Source organism: Terrapene carolina, unplaced genomic scaffold, assembly GCF_002925995.2.
Source record: "Terrapene carolina triunguis isolate 2854851 unplaced genomic scaffold, T_m_triunguis-2.0 Scaffold34029, whole genome shotgun sequence".
Lineage (NCBI taxonomy): Eukaryota > Metazoa > Chordata > Testudines > Emydidae > Terrapene > Terrapene triunguis.
Window position 1 is genome coordinate 4,185,683 of NW_020698380.1, and position 15,794 is coordinate 4,201,476.

The 15,794-nt window shown below is 44.0% G+C and overlaps 1 protein-coding gene across 3 annotated transcripts in view; it reads right to left on the minus strand.

The window, feature by feature from the left end:
* Positions 1 to 1,739, minus strand: part of LOC113405169 (mitochondrial glycine transporter-like) — a 12,100-nt gene extending 10,361 nt beyond the window's left edge. For 2 of the 3 annotated variants that reach the window (XM_026646102.1, XM_026646098.1), the window contains exon 1: positions 728 to 1,739. In XM_026646102.1, coding sequence (XP_026501887.1) covers positions 728 to 796 — 69 coding nt within the window. In that variant the 5' untranslated portion in view covers positions 797 to 1,739. The remainder of the gene's footprint in view (positions 1 to 727) is intronic. The other variant, XM_026646099.1, reaches the window with a different exon arrangement.
* Positions 1,740 to 15,794: the final 14,055 nt, after the last annotated feature.

Below are 15,794 nucleotides of genomic sequence, written 5' to 3' on the forward strand. Positions count from 1 at the left end.
AAGAAGTGGGTTGTAGCCCACGAAAGCTTATGCTCTAATAAATTTGTTAGTCTCTAAGGTGCCACAAGTACTCCTGTTCTTTTTGCGGATACAGACTAACACGGCTGCTACTCTGAAACTTCCCATCCATGCTATACCTTGCAATCCCCAATACATTATTAGTATGCTTCAAAGCCTCACTATGTGCCATGCAGCCTCTACAAGACATTTCATTGGACTTATCCCCATTATATACCATATACTCCCCGTGGTATTGTAACTCATTGCTATACAACCTCCACTGCTCTGCACTGCCCCTTTCTGTATGCCATGCAGTTCTCCTACTGCATCCCAGTACCAGGCACACCAGTTGCACTCCACCATATGAGACACAAGTTCTCTGACTCCAGTCATGGTGCAGCCTTGCACATATTGCATACCCTCTCTACACACGTACAACACTCAGCACTGCTCCCCACTGTAAGCCATGCAACCTGTAATACCGAACTGCAGCCCCACCATGCAACAACCCCAGTGTGATCTCTTCTGAACTGAAAAGACTGAATTTCTCTACATGAACTCGCTCAGTTTCCAGTTAGAAAAATCCTGCAATGCCCAACACAAGCATGCAAAGCTGACTCTTAAAGGGACAAATATACACTGGGTTTTTCAGGATGATAGGACATCAATTCCAGGGATTGTGGCATTCAAACAAAACCACACCCATCACCCATTTCCATTTCCTTACCATTAGTGTTTCCATCTTGTCTCCTACATCTTGAGACTGGAGTAGCGGAGGCCTCGTTTTCTGGATCATTTAAGAAGCTGGACACAGAAATGACGGGATGATGTTTTATAAATAGTTAAACAGATGTTTCTCCCACCCGCTCCTTCCTGGAGATAGGAAAGAACTGGGTCTGACAGGGGCCAGCAAGCAAACAAGGTTTGTGAGAGTTTAAGTGATCATAATTTCTGATAAATCCTCTTCACATCTGGGAGGAGCCAGTTAATTCCAAACTTAAGTCACATTTGGTGGTGGGGTTTTTTTTTAAGAAAAAAGGCACATCCGCAATTCAAGAGCAAAATAGGAAAACAAAGCACTTCGGCTTTGCCAGAAAAATAGAAACTACGCTGAAAAATGGGAACTATTTTACTCTCTTTGTTAACACGGTATTTAAATATATACTTAGCACACGCGCGCACACAAAGTTCCTTGATTTCTCGGCCTTTTCCGCTCTTTGTAGTTTCTTTCCCATCTGGTTATTTCCTCCCTCATTAAGCAGTTCCACCCCCATGAGGTGTCTTTGTATTGAAATTCTTGTAAATCCTTCTTGGTTTAGAATACTTCCCACAGAGGGTTACCCAAACGCTTATCTCCTCAAGTGCTCCTTCCCAATCTTTACCTGGCCTTTCCGAGGTCAGATTTTACAACAAAACAAATGGCTATATTCACCTTGAAACTCCAGGAATCCTAGTTTGTGTGATATTACATATGCATTTCCACAACAGCAACACCTAACACGGTAGTGGCTGGGCTTTCGTTAGTAGTCCGCATACAGGCTGCTAGCGACAGTTTGCATTCTGCTTTCCAGGAAATGCCAGATTGCTAGTCTTTTCCCCCCGCGTGCTTCCAGGTTGCTCACTTTGCTCTTCCTTGTGTTGGTGGGTGTATACAGGAGAGTGTCGTTATAACAGCTCTGTCATGTCAGCCTCCTCTGAATCAACGTAAGATCCCTGAGCCGGAGCTGCGTATTGGCAGCCAGTCGGCTTCCGGCGTGATAAAGCCAGCTTCACGCTCCATGCCGGAGTCACTCCTGCTGCAGCACTTGGATGACACCAGCCGGTTAACGCTGAGTACTGCAGTAAGTATGACAAAAAAATTCAATTTAACAAAACAAAAGAAAATGTTTTAATTTTGTTTCAAAATTTGCCATAACACTAAAAAAAAAAAAAATTTAATTGAACATTACATTTTCCTGGAAAAAAAATCGTTTTAAAGACAACCCCAGTTTTTGCTGGGATAAATTTTCAGTTGAAAAATTTCTAAGCAACAGCTTCTGCGAACTCTGTGCAGAAGCTAATGAGGAAAAGGGGGTTGAGGCACTGTAGAAGTGTGAGTAGTTTACATCAGCTACAAAAGGAAGCTTCAGTCACATCTTTAACATAGCGACAAACCGTCCTATGGCACCTTATAGACTAACAGATGTATTGGAGCATAAGCTTTCTTGGGTGAATATCCACTTCATCAGACGCATGTGACTAACACAGCTGCCCCTCTGATCTTTAACATAAGAAATCAGAATGATGGAACAAAATCAGGAATATCAGGGATAACCTCTTTCGGATAGTTTTATTAGTGTCCAGAGTTCTGTGTGTGTGTGTGTGTGTGTGTGTGTGTGTATATATATATATACACACACACACACACACACACACTTCACATTACAGTATTATTAGTGTAAAAACAAATCTATGTTAAACTTGCTCAAACCTCATGCTTCAAGGCATAATCAACCTCTTACCGCTGAGCGTTAGGAAGAAATTTCCCCTTTACACAAGTTGTTCCAAGGCAGTAGGAAGACAAGCAGGCTAAACTGTAGATTTATTTGGGTTTTATATCGAGAAGTTTTAATTGGTTTTTAAGAAGAAGTCTGTACTTCTACAAACACAATAAAGAGGAGATGCCCTTTAGAAGGCTGGTAAAGAAACAAATGATGTCACAATAACTTCTTGAAAGGTGTTGTTTGATTTTATTTATAAGTGAAGGAAAATATACAAATCTCAAAGAGCTGTTTTTCTTTGATCTTGTAACAAAGTGCTTGATAAGAAGTAATACAGAAAATAAAATCAAAACATGACAGAAAATAGTTTCTAAAAGTACTATAATAAAGCTAACTAGTTAAAAGGAACATCCTAAAGAGCCTATATATATATAATTTGTAGAACGTGACTTAACTGCTATTGCATAAGAAATGAGGTGGGTTTTTTGTTTGTTTGGGGGGGTTTTGATCAGCCAATTCAGGAGCATGGTATATAGCTTTTCTAGGTTGAAAGAGTCCCCCACAACCCGGATCCTCTCCCCTTGAGGCTTGGGCTACACACAATTTTTGTACCAATTTAACTATTTCAGTTTACACACACACACACACACACACACACAAGTCACATCCCTAATCAAAAATAGTTAAATTTATACAAAACCTGTTTAGCCCAGGCCTGATGTGCTGCTTAGGTCTTATGTGGCCTTCTGCAGAGGGTGAATTTCACCCTTCAGAGTCTTCCAGTGGAGACAGGGTCTGGATTCCTAATGTAAAAAACAAGCTGAATAATGACCTATAGAAATTTTTCAGGCTGCACTTATACATCATTAACAAGCTAAGTGCAGAAGACTAAACAGTTTCCTTTGCAGGCCACATCTGAAGTACTGTTTAACCAGCTATCCTGCACATTTATATCAATCCCTAATATGCCACTCCATGCCATATCTGCGAAGACTTCCTTCATTGTTTTAATCATTAGAGAGTCTTCTGCTGGGTCATGCAAAACAAAATCTTGTCATCTCCTTTTCCATCTCCAGTATAACAGCTCATCAGAGATTTCTTTCGGACTCCTACTAAGTGTTAACTGGTAAAATTAAACTTAAGAACAGTGTTTTAGATGAGGAAATAATTTATTTATATGACAGTAGTGCCTGGAAGTCCCAGCTCGTTGTGTTATGCTGTGTACAAATACACACTGAGATAGTCCCTGCCCTGAATATCTTATAATCTGAACAGGAAAGACAGATCAAGGGTAGAAGAGATGAAGTACTATCACACCCATATTACAGATGGGGAACTGAAGCATGGAGAGATTAAGTTCTTGCTCAAGGTGATATTGGGAGTCTGGCCAATCTCTAGTTTGGTACCTTAACCACCAGACAATCCTTCCTAACCATGGTGACTGAGGACCAAGTTTTGCTGCCATTTACCCTCCTTCAGTCCCATTGATTTCAGCTGGGCTCCCTGAGTACAACTGAGAACAGAGGACCTGATCTTGCAGGTTTTGGGACAGAATTTAGCACTGAATGTATTATGGGACTAGTTGGGGGAAAAAACAAATTAATATCTGTTTGTTAGCTCAGCCTAATGAGACTAATCAAGTTAATTCCTCCCTCCCCACACACACACACCAAGGGAGACAGTGAAATGGTATCATGTAAAAGTTATTTAAAACAAAGGGTCAGCTGCCTCCTGAGTGCCCCCTTGTGGCCAGAGGCAATTGTGTGGCACCTATCTCTGTTTTCCCCTCATAAGGGCCCCTTAAGAGCAGCGCACGGGCTCTAATGTGGATAGCAGCTCCCCCTGCTGGGGCTAGTTTAGAACTGAAAATTCTTTACTGTATCACCACCACCCTGCCTGAGACCAGTTTAATATCAGAACTAGTTCTGAACAGTCCTCAGGGCCCCAAAATAAAGTCCATCTCCACATTACAGACCATACTTGGCTCTGGTGTCTTCCCACATAGCCAGAGCTCTTCTGTCCTAGTCTGTTCTCAGCCTGTCTTCCCAGATCTTCCTAGCTGGAGCTCAGCCTTCTAACTTAGACCTTAGGCTTTATAAAAAGCAGTTTAATAAAAATATCAGTATTGCCAACCACAAGCATTCAGTAACCATGAATCATGCCCTCAAAAATCATGAGATTGGTTTAAAAATAATGAGATTTTTAAAATATATACATTTGGGGGGGGTTGTTTTTTCTCCTGGTTTTTGAGCCTTCTGGGTTAACTCAGGACACATTTTCAGGCTTTACTCCACAACTTTGAGGGCTTCAAATTTATTTCTTTTGAAATGAAAGCTGAGATTCTCCTTCAGTCTCTTAATTCCAGCAGCTGGCACTGTAACAAAAACATATGAGAGTTGGCAACACTGAAATAAAAATAACCTTAATGAAGTAGTGTCAGAGGAAATTAGAGAAGAATCTGTTTAATGTATTACATGTCTCTGGTTTCCTTCTCCAGACCGGAGGAAGAGCTCTGAGAAGCTCAAAAGCTTGTCCCTTCCACCAACAGAAGCTGATCTAATAAAATATATTACCTCACCCACCTTGTCTCTCTCATGTCCTGGGACTAACATGGCTACAACAACACTCAACAATAGTGAAGTGAAACAGATCAAATCTATATCTTTAGAACTGTTTGAACCTCCCTATGCCATTTATATAGCCCGTGAATCTCTTTTCTTCAAAATCTCTGGAGTGTGATGAATAGCTCTCATTTACCATGGGGTATCTCAGGACAGATTTTCGGAAATGTATTGTTTACAGCCAACTCTGCTCTCTTAATCAGTTTCCAAAAAGGACATAAAACAGAAGTTTTAAATATTGGTTATATGGCACTGACAAATTCCAAAGTAACCTAGTGTACATCTGTCACATTCCAGGTGTAATCCAGACCAGTGAGGGGTTGTGTCACTACCTCTCCTGCAACCTTGGGTGCCTCACAATGCTTTGCTGTTGTAGCTCCCATAGGCGCTGACTCTGTGGGTGCTCCAGGGCTGGAGCATCCATGAGGAAAAAATGGTGGGTCCTGAGCACCCCCGGCAGCCTCCCTATAAGCTCCCCTCCTACGCCCCAGTGCCTCCCACCCGCCGGTAAGCCCCACAGATCAGCACCTCCTCCTCCCTCCCTCCGCCTCCTGCAATCAGCTGTTTCGTGGCATGCAGGGAGGCTGGGAGGGAAGGAGAGGAGTGAGGATGCGGCGCACTCGGGAGAGGGGGCGGGAAGAGGCAGGGTGGGGCCCTGGGGGAAGGGATGGAGTGGGGGCTGGGGCAGAGCCCCGGAGTCGAGCACCCCCCGGCACATCTTTGAAAAGTCGGCACCTGTGGTAGCTCCCAATCTAGGCCACTCACAAACAGCCTTCAAGCATACAGGTCATAGCTTGAGTGTCTGTGTATAGCTGTAGACCTGGTCCAGCAGCTGTTACCCCAGCAGCTTGTCAGCAACACACCAATCACACTCTGGATTCCACCAGCCTTGGTTACTACTTGCAGGGTGACTCCAACACAATCCCAGTCCTGAATTTTTCCAAAAATGTGTTTTTGCACTGTCCACCCCTCTCCAGGACAGTTCAGATATCAAGGTTTCTTGCTCTTGAACAGTCAATATTCAACTGTTTTATACTTTAATTGGAGTCACCAAACAGTTCAAACACAACACTGGATTAGTTTAGATTAAAAGATAATACAAGTTTATTAACAAAAGAAGTTAGGATTTTAAGTTAATTCAAGAATGGTTACAAGCACATAAAAGTGAAAACACATCTGAAAGTCTAAAACTTAAACAAAGCCTTGAACCAAAACTTGCTAGTTTAAGATGGTCTGTCTCACCCACAGTCTTCCAGCAAGATGTTGACTGTCCCTTTCCTTGGTCAGGAACTCTCCCAAAGATGGTGGTGCCTTTGTCTTCTTAGGTGAAAGAGAGAGAGAGAGAGACCTGTTTAACAACTTTTGCCTAGGCAGGGCTATGTACTTTTGAATATGTGCTAACAACATCATAATTTTACATATAATGTTGCTACATACAATTCACCATGATATTACTGACCAGTTATTAGTTTTCAAATGATACCTCACAAGACATATTTTGTATAAAGATTACTACAATAGTGTGTAGGGTGTGAATACAGGGGTGCTTTCAGTCACAGCATCCATTGCCACAACTCTGATTTAGTTAATTTCTTTATATGCTCTATCACATAAACCACTGAAATATCATTTCTTAACCACCACAGATAGCAAGTTACATAGATAATATATCTGATTTGTCTAAAAATGCTTAAATAATAATAAAGGCCAACCCTAGGTCCTACTGAAGTCAATGACAAATCTCCAATTGGCTACAATGGGAACAGGATTTAGCCATTACAGTCTGTAGGCCCTGTCCTGAGAGGTGCTAAGTGCCCACTGATGTCAATGAGAAGAGAGGACATTCAGTATCTCGCAAGGTCAGGTCCTACATGAGTTTAGGAACATCGGAAATGTCATGATGAATCAGAGCAGTAGTCCTGTAAGGATAAGGCTTTTGTCTGCAGCCATATTGTAAGGCCTAAAGCCTTCATCTGCAGCCAGATTAAAAGAGCAGCCAAGCAGCAGCCATTAGCTAAAAAGCAGGAAGTCACATCCTCACATTCCATCTAAGTTACATTAAAAAAATCAGGCCGTTAAGAAGGAGACCCCGTCCTAATGGCACACACTATCGCCAGATAAAGAAACAGACCTTAAGATGGTTGAAGAAAACTTAGTTTGATAGCATCCTGTCTGTCAAGAAATCACTTATCTATGGGTATGTCTACACTACAGGATTAATCCGAATTTAGATAATTCGAATTTGGGAAACAGGTTGTATAAATTCGATTGTGCGCGGCCACACTAAGCACATTAATTCGGTTTTTAACCACATTAATTCGGTGGTGTGCGGCCACACTACCCCATTAATTTAAACACAGTAATTCGGTGGTGTGCGGCCACACTAACCCTAATTCGAATTAACAAAATCGATTTAGGCGCTACTCCGTTCGTCGAGGTGGAGTACAGAAATCGATTTTAAGTGCCCTTTAATTCGAATTAACTGGCTCTGTAGTGTGGACGGGTGAAGGGTTAATTCGGATTAACGCAGCTAAATCCGAATTAAAGTCGTAGTGTAGACCAGGCCTATGGTTGTGGTTGTGAAGTCCTCATTTCTTTATTGTTTTGTCATTACGGTCCTTGCTTCCCTATTGTTTATCTGTATGGTCTCTGTCTAGTTCTTTAATTGTTTCTGTCTGTTACATAATTAATTTTTCTAGGTGTAAATTAATTAAGGTGGTGGGATAGATTGGTTAGAGAATTTTGTTACACTATGTTAGGATTGGTTAGTAAAATTTTAGTATAACGATTGGTTAAGGTATAGCTAAACAGGACTCAAATTTCACTATACAAACTGGGGTCCAAAAGGAAGTTCTTTGGAAACCAAATCCAGGACCCAGCCCCAAGATCAGAGCTGCCAGACCTCAACACACTGCCAATAACACCGAACAGAAACTGGAGTCCCACATATGGACCTGATCTTGACTGGCCATCAAGAAAAGTTCATCTGTCTTATTGGGAGTGGTGAGCACTGTATGTGTAGCGTGTGCAGTCTGTTTTGGCGATTGTTAATAAATAGAGGTTATGTAGTATATTACTGTGTAGGCTCTTTCACTGGTAAAAGGTCCTGCACACCTGCAGAAGTAGTATACATCTGGAGCCCTACGTATTGGGAAAGGGTGTGGGTACTTAAATTGACCAGGTTAGTTACACCCTGAACCCTCCGAATTGGGTAAGGGTAGGTGCTTTTCGCCTGGAGCCCTACGAATTGGGAAAAGGTGGGGGTGCCTAAATTAACCGGGTTATGCCTGGAGCCCTATGGACTGGGAAAAAGTGGGGTACCCTAATGTGTGCAGGTAACAGTCCATCTAGTCCAGTGTCCTGTCTCTTCAATAACCAACACCAGATACTCCAGAGGAAGGTGCAGCAAACTTCACTGTAGGCCAGACTGGTAGGAACGACAGTAGGACCAGCAACAGCCCAACCGGGTTATCAAGAATGTCCAGAACTGGAGACTGGAGATATTGCTGCACCTGTTAATGCTGTAAAGGAAGCTTGGGTCTCTGCCACTGTCTTATTAAAAACCAGTTCAGGTACTTGCTTGCTATGGATTTTTACCAGGTTGGGTGCCACTTTTGGGCCAGTATCACATTCAGTGACTCCTGGAACTGGGCTGTGCTAGACACCCGGGATGAGGAGCAGTTCCTGCAAAACTTCCAAGTTTGAAGACCTTTCTCTGTCTCCAGAGGGCTTGCCCCAACATTGGAGCTCTGCTCACTGTAGCCAACAAGTGAGGGTTACTCAGCAGAAGCTGACAACCCCAGATACAATGTCACTCACTGGGACGTGCATTCAGGATTGGGAAGCCCATGTTGGAGGCTGACACGTTGCTGGTGTAATGGCAATACATAAAGTTCTGCAGGGCATTAAATCTGTAGCTAGGTTTGCAGCTGGCACAGGAATCTGGCCACTAACGTGATGTGGGAGGTGCTGACAGCAGGCTAATTCGGGACAAGAGGGTGGGGCCTTACAGGAAGCTATAATGTAAATGCCCTTAAGACAAATTCAGCTACAAACAGCAAAAAAGTTAGCCAATTTGCCTGTCTTCTCTGATCTTTGCAAATAATGTGATGCAAGCTTCTTTTGATCTGGACCTGTTTTGAACTGACTGCCCTCTTCTATCCCCTACAGCCAGCTCCAGGACCAACTGAGCACCCCATCTCCTCCTCCTGTCTCATGATGGCACTGACCCTTCCCCCTTCTCTGTCCCGAACTAGCTCCGAGGGACAAACTGACCAAGCGCTGCCTCTTCTCCCCAGCCAGCCCCATGGACCGATAGAGCCCCTGCTCCAGGGACCAACTGATCCCCTATCCATTCCCACCCCAGCCAACCAGCATCAGGGACCCACTGACAGGTTGTTGGGACCTGCCAGCAGAGCCCCCACTGCGCTTCCCTACTCCAGAAGACCATGGTTGCCTTTCCCCTTCCACTATTGCTCAGCAACTGTGCCCTGGATGCTACTGTGACGTTGCACTCCATATGTTTTAAGGAAATAGGGTAATGAGTGTGAATATAATGTAATTAGAACATGCTTTATGCAAAAGGCGTCTTGTAAGGTATCATTACAAAGCTGATAATCATCCTGAGTGTGTTAATCCTATTTGTATGAATGTATCATTATTGTATCTGAAACTAGGAATATGAAGTATAACGCTGGGGTCCTATTGTAATTATGCAAAGTGTGGGCCATTAATGGTGGTTTGGAATCTGGATGGCCCCCATTAACTAGAACAATTGCCTGTAAATAGCTCTGTTTACTTGCAAACCTTCCTGGGTGCGTGTGGGCCAGCCCTGGAAGAATGGAGGCTGCGGTCTCACAGGACATGTGACCATGTCACCTGGTAATAAAATCCATCTTAAATCTAGTACTTTTCCATTTAGAAGGAGGGGTGGGGACCCAGAGAGACAAAAAATTCCCGCCTTGTGCCAAAGCTATAACAGGGGTGGAACAGAACACAGGGGCTGCCAGTCATGAGAAAACCCCTAGTTAGCACCTGAGCTGGAACTAACAAGGACTGTACCAGGGGAAAGGATTGGGCCCAGACTAGGAAGGAGTCTAGTCTGTGAAAGAAGCTCATTGGAACATCTCTGAGAGTGAGATATTACCTGTATCAGTTTCTTAATGTATTAAGCTTAGACTTGTATGTTTTTGCTTTATTTTGCTTAGTGACTTACTTTGTTCTGTCGGTTATTACTTGAAACCACTTAAATCCTACTTTTTATGCTTAATAAAATCACTTTGGTTTATTAGTAAACCCAGAGTAAGTGATTAATACCTGGGGGAGCAAACAGCTGTGCATATCTCTCTATCAGTGTTATAGAGGGCAGACAATTTATGAGTTTACCCTGCATAAGCTTTTTATAGAGTAAAACGGATTTTTGGGGGGGTTGGATCCCATTGGGAACTGGGTGTCTGGGTGCTGGAGACAGGTGACCCGCTGAGCAGTTTTTGGTTAAAATCTGCAGCTTTGGGGACATGAACCAGACCTGGGTCTGTGTTGCAGCAGGCTAGCGTGTCTGGCTCAACAAGGCAGGGTTCTGGAATCCCAAGCTGGCAGGGAAAACGGGCTCAGAGGTAATTCCAGCATGTCAGGTGACAGTCCCAAGGGGGTCTCTGTGACTGAACCCATCACAGTGGTGTAGTCGGTAGGATCTGTGCACAGCTGATTGCTTTGAGACACTGGTAGTGATTTTAAGTGAGTTTTAAGAGTGGTGGCTGGAGAACAAAGTAGTTACTGGTTTGTTATTTTCTGTTTGCTTATTTCCCTCATTCAAAATAAACAAAAGAAAGCAGGAAAATGACTACCAGTGAGGCAGCTACAAAACTAGAGCTGGACAGACTGGAAGCAGAAGAGAAGGCAAAGGACCACAAGTTTCAAATGTGGCAGGCAGAAATGAGGCTCAAAGCAGCAGCTGCGGCCACGGAAAACATGGAGGCAGACACAGCCAAACAAAGGGCTGCACACCAGCAAGCCCTGGACTTAAAAGACAAAGAAATTAAAGCACATAAAGCTGCTCAAGAGGAGAAGGAAAGAGAGAGGCAGCTAGCCCTGGAGTTAAAAGTCAAAGAAATTGAGGCCCAGATTGCGACCCAGAAGCATGAACTGGCTGTAATGATGTGGAAGAGACAAAACCCTTCAGCAGCTGGCTCCACTTCCTCAAAAATCCACAAATGGGAATGGTTATGCCCGCAATATGATGTATCCAATTACATTGCCAAATATTTCATCACCTTTGAGAGACTGTGCACTCTCCATGCGATTCCTGAGGATCAAAAAATGACAACTTTGGTTGCAAAATTGACTGGGAGAGCTATGGACATATTCAATAAGATGCCTATTGCTGATGCTTCAAACTATGGTAAATTTAAGGAACTGGTTTTGAAACAGTTCCAGATTACACCTGAAACCTACAAGGTAAAATTCAGGAGTCTTAAGCGGGGATCTGGATTAACTAATGTGGCCTATGTAAATGAAATGAGAAATGTGTTAGACAAGTGAGTGAGGGGAAAATGCATTACAAGCCTTGAAGAAATGTGTGATTTGGTTACTCAGGAACAGTTCCTGAATATGTGCAGTGATGATATAAAACAGTATTTGTGGAACAAAAAAGGTGAATGCAGTGTGTGAATTAGCTGGGTTTGCAGACTCTTATGAGCAATCACAAGCTGCAATTAAACATAAACCACTCGTAGAGGGGTACAGGGTTGGTGGAAAGCAGAATCATCGTTTTACCCCTAGGAAAAAGGAGGCTGGGCGTTCACCTCCCCGTTCCCGTTACTCATCCCAAGTCTCCTGTACAAGCAGAGAAGTCCAGAAGGTGCTATCATTGTAAGTCCACTGAGCACCTGAGGAATAAATGTCCTTGGCTGAGTGGGAACAGGCACAGGTAACACATGAAGCTGCTGCATCTCAGAGCACAGGGGTAATCCCAGACTACTGCCTCTGACCACACAGGATTTGTAAAAGTTGCTTCTACCCAACCAAGCAGTGAGCATATGCATGCTGTTAAGCTTCATGAAAAAGTCCTCCAAGGTTGGAGGGATACTGGTGCAGAAATTTCTGTGTTCAAGAGGGACCTGATCCATGAAAAGGATTTGTTACCAGGAAAAATGGAAGAATTAGAATTGGTGGGAGGTTACAAAGCCCTTGCACCTTTAGCTAAGGAACACATGGAAACTGGTGATTTGCAGGCTCAACTAACTGATGCAGCAGTGGCACACAATTTTGCACCGTTTCTACTGGGGAATGATTTTTCTGATGTAGCAGAATCTGTCCCAGGGTTTGTCAGCAGCAAGACGGAATCTTATGCTGAAAGCCTCAGAGGGGAGGGTTAAGTCACATGTGCTGCTAGGGAGATAGGAGAGTGTCTCTTTAATTCCTTGGTAGCAGTGGAAAATTGGCCATTGGGGGCAGGGATGATCTTAACCAGATCCTGTAGCCCAGGACTCAGGGCAGGTCCCTGCGGGAAAGGCTGGATAAAGCCAGCTCCTGTCGTGTGATCATCTCCCTGGGGGAGGGGGATGGTCCACCTTGTAACAGGGAGGCCTTCCCAGCTGCTGACTGCCAGGAAGTTGTAGTTCAGCAGGGGACAGGCCCGGACCTAGGGTGCACAGAGACATGTATCCTGAAGTGGAAGTTGGGGTCCAGGTGACTGCTGCAGTGGGAACAGACCCCAAGGACTCTGTAGCTGAAAGCAATTCCAATCTGAGTGAAGGGGGCAGGGGTTGCTGGCCAGTGAAGGGTCTGTCATAGCTGGTAGCTATGAGTCCGCAGCTGGATCACGGTCACCTTCCCTTTTGGGGAACTCAGGAGTGTCTGCCTCAGAGGGGAGCCCAGAAAGGGAAGTCCAGACGGAAGGTGACGGGGAACAGGAGGAGGGTGAAGGATCTGCATCTGAAATGCCAGACCCCCTCACCTGTTGATCAGGTTTTAAGGGAAGACTGGGGGTCAGATCTCCTGGAGGCGAGAGTCCACCCAGCTGACCTTTTGGGAACATTGCCAGCAATGCCCCTCTGCCATGTACATTGGCCAAACCGGACAGTCTCTATGCAAAAGAATTAATGGACACAAATCTGACATCAGGAATCATAATACTCAAAAACCAGTAGAACACTTTAACCTGTCTGGCCTTTCAATGACAGACCTGCGGGTGGCTATCTTACAACAGAAAAACTTCAAAAACAGATTCCAATGAGAGACTGCTGAGCTGGAATTGATATGCAAACTAGACACAATCAACTCAGGATTGAATAAGGACTGGGAATGGCTGAGCCATTACAAACATTGAATCTATTTCCCCTTGTAAGTATTCTCACACTTCTTATCAAACTGTCTGTACTGAGCTATCTTGATTATCACTTCAAAAGTTTTTTTCCTCTTACTTAATTGGCCTCTCAGAGTTGGTAAGACAACTCCCACCTGTTCATGCTCTCTGTATGTGTGTATATATATATCTCCTCAATATATGTTTCACTCTATATGCATCCGAAGAAGTGGGCTGTAGCCCACGAAAGCTTATGCTCTAATAAATTTGTTAGTCTCTAAGGTGCCACAAGTACTCCTGTTCTTTTTGCGGATACAGACTAACACGGCTGCTACTCTGAAACTTTTGGGAACAGAGAGTGGAGTGACCAAAGGGATCTTACCAATCCAAAGCACTCCATTGAAAGATGTTGTTCCTGCTATGTTTGTAAGAGATAAAAACTGTCTCTTCAAGGCAGGAGGAAGAAACTTTGCATTTGGGAAACTTCACAAGCGGGTGGGGTCCAACACAAAGAGATTCCAGAGGGAGGGGCCGAGGGCAGGCATGGTTGCGGTCCACCCTTTCCTTGCCAAATCCTCAAACACATGCCTTAATTGCGAGCCTTCTCCAAAGAGACAGAAGAATCTGTGTCTAAACCCCTACCACGGTACACAAAGGGGTTGGGAAATGCAACAGATGCTGAACAAGCTGAACTGTGTGAACAGAGCCTGTCCACCATAGATTTGCTGCTTATCTCATGTCTTTTGCTAGACAAAGGAGTTGATGCTAATAACAAACACTGTGAAAATGTGTGACATACCTGCTTTGTGGAAAAAGCTTTTGTACATGCTAGGGATGGTGACAAGACAGTCCCACAAACACGTTGCTTTTCAGCTTATACCTGTAAACAAGTTGGAAGCTTGGCACAGCAGCAAAAACATAACAGGCCTAAACTACTGTGTGGAAGGGGAAACTGAGGCACACCGCCTCATGGATTGGTGGCTAAATGCCAAGACACCTACACTTTAACAGATATTGCTATCTGCATTCTGCTAGCAATAGTACACCCCAACATTTTTTCAGGCACCCAGGTACCAGGAACCCCAAACCTTGCTAGGACACCTATGAATGACATCAAAGGGTTTAAAGGTACTGGAAGGGGGCGTGACCAGAGACGAACAGGGATTTTACACATACTGCCTCCGCCATGGACAGTGTCCAGGACTCCGGCAGCAAGTTGGGGAAGAGGGTGTTACGTTGCATTCCATATGTTTTATGGAAATAGGGTAATGAGTGTGAATATAATGTAACTAGAACATGCTTTATGCAAAAGATCTCTTGTAAGGTATCATTACAAAGCTTATAATCTACTGAGTGTGATCATCCTATTTGTATGAATGTATCATTATTCTATCTGAAACTAGGAATATGAAGTATAACTCTGGAGCCCTACTGTAATTACGCAAAGTGTGGGCCATTAATGGCGGTTTGGAAATCTGGATGGCTTGCATTAACTAGGACAATTGCCTGTAAATAGCTCTGTTTACTTGCAAACCCTCCTGGGTGCCTGTGGGCCAGCCCTGGAAGAATGGAGGCTGGGGTCTCACAGGACATGTGACCATGTACCTGGTAATGAAATCCATCTTAAATCTGGTATCTTTCCATTTAGAAGGAGGGGTGGGGACCCAGAGAGACAAAAAATTCCTGCCTTGTGCCAAAGCTATAAAAGGGGTGGAACAGAACACAGGGGCTGCCAGTCATGAGAAAACCCCTAGTTACCACCTGAGCTGGAACTAACAAGGACAGTACCAGGGGCAAGGATTGGGCCCAGACTAGGAAGGAGTCTAGTCTGTGAAAGAAGCTTATTGGAACATCTCTGAGGGTGAGATATTATCTGTATCAGTTTCTTAATGTATTAGGCTTGGACTTGCATATTTTTGCTTTATTTTGCTTGGTGACTTACTTTGTTCTGTCAGTTATTACTTGAAACCACTTAAATCCTACTTTTTATGCTTAATAAAATCACTTTGGTTTATTAATTAACCCAGAGTAAGTGATTAATACCTGGGGGAGCAAACAGCTGTGCATATCTCTCTATCAGTGTTATAGAGGGCAGACAATTTATGAGTTTACCCTGCATAAGCTTTATACAGAGTAAAACGGATTTTTGGGGGGGTTGAATCCCATTGGGAACTGGGTGTCTGGGTGCTGGAGATAGGTGACCTGCTGAGCAGTTTTTGGTTAAAATCTGCAGCTTTGGAGGCGTGGACCAGACCTGGGTCTGTGTTGCAGCAGGCTAGTGTGTCTGGCTCAACAAGGCAGGGTTCTGGAATCCCAAGCTGGCAGGGAAAACGGGCTCAGAGGTAATTCCAGCACATCACGTGACAGTCCCAAGGGGGGGGGGTGTCT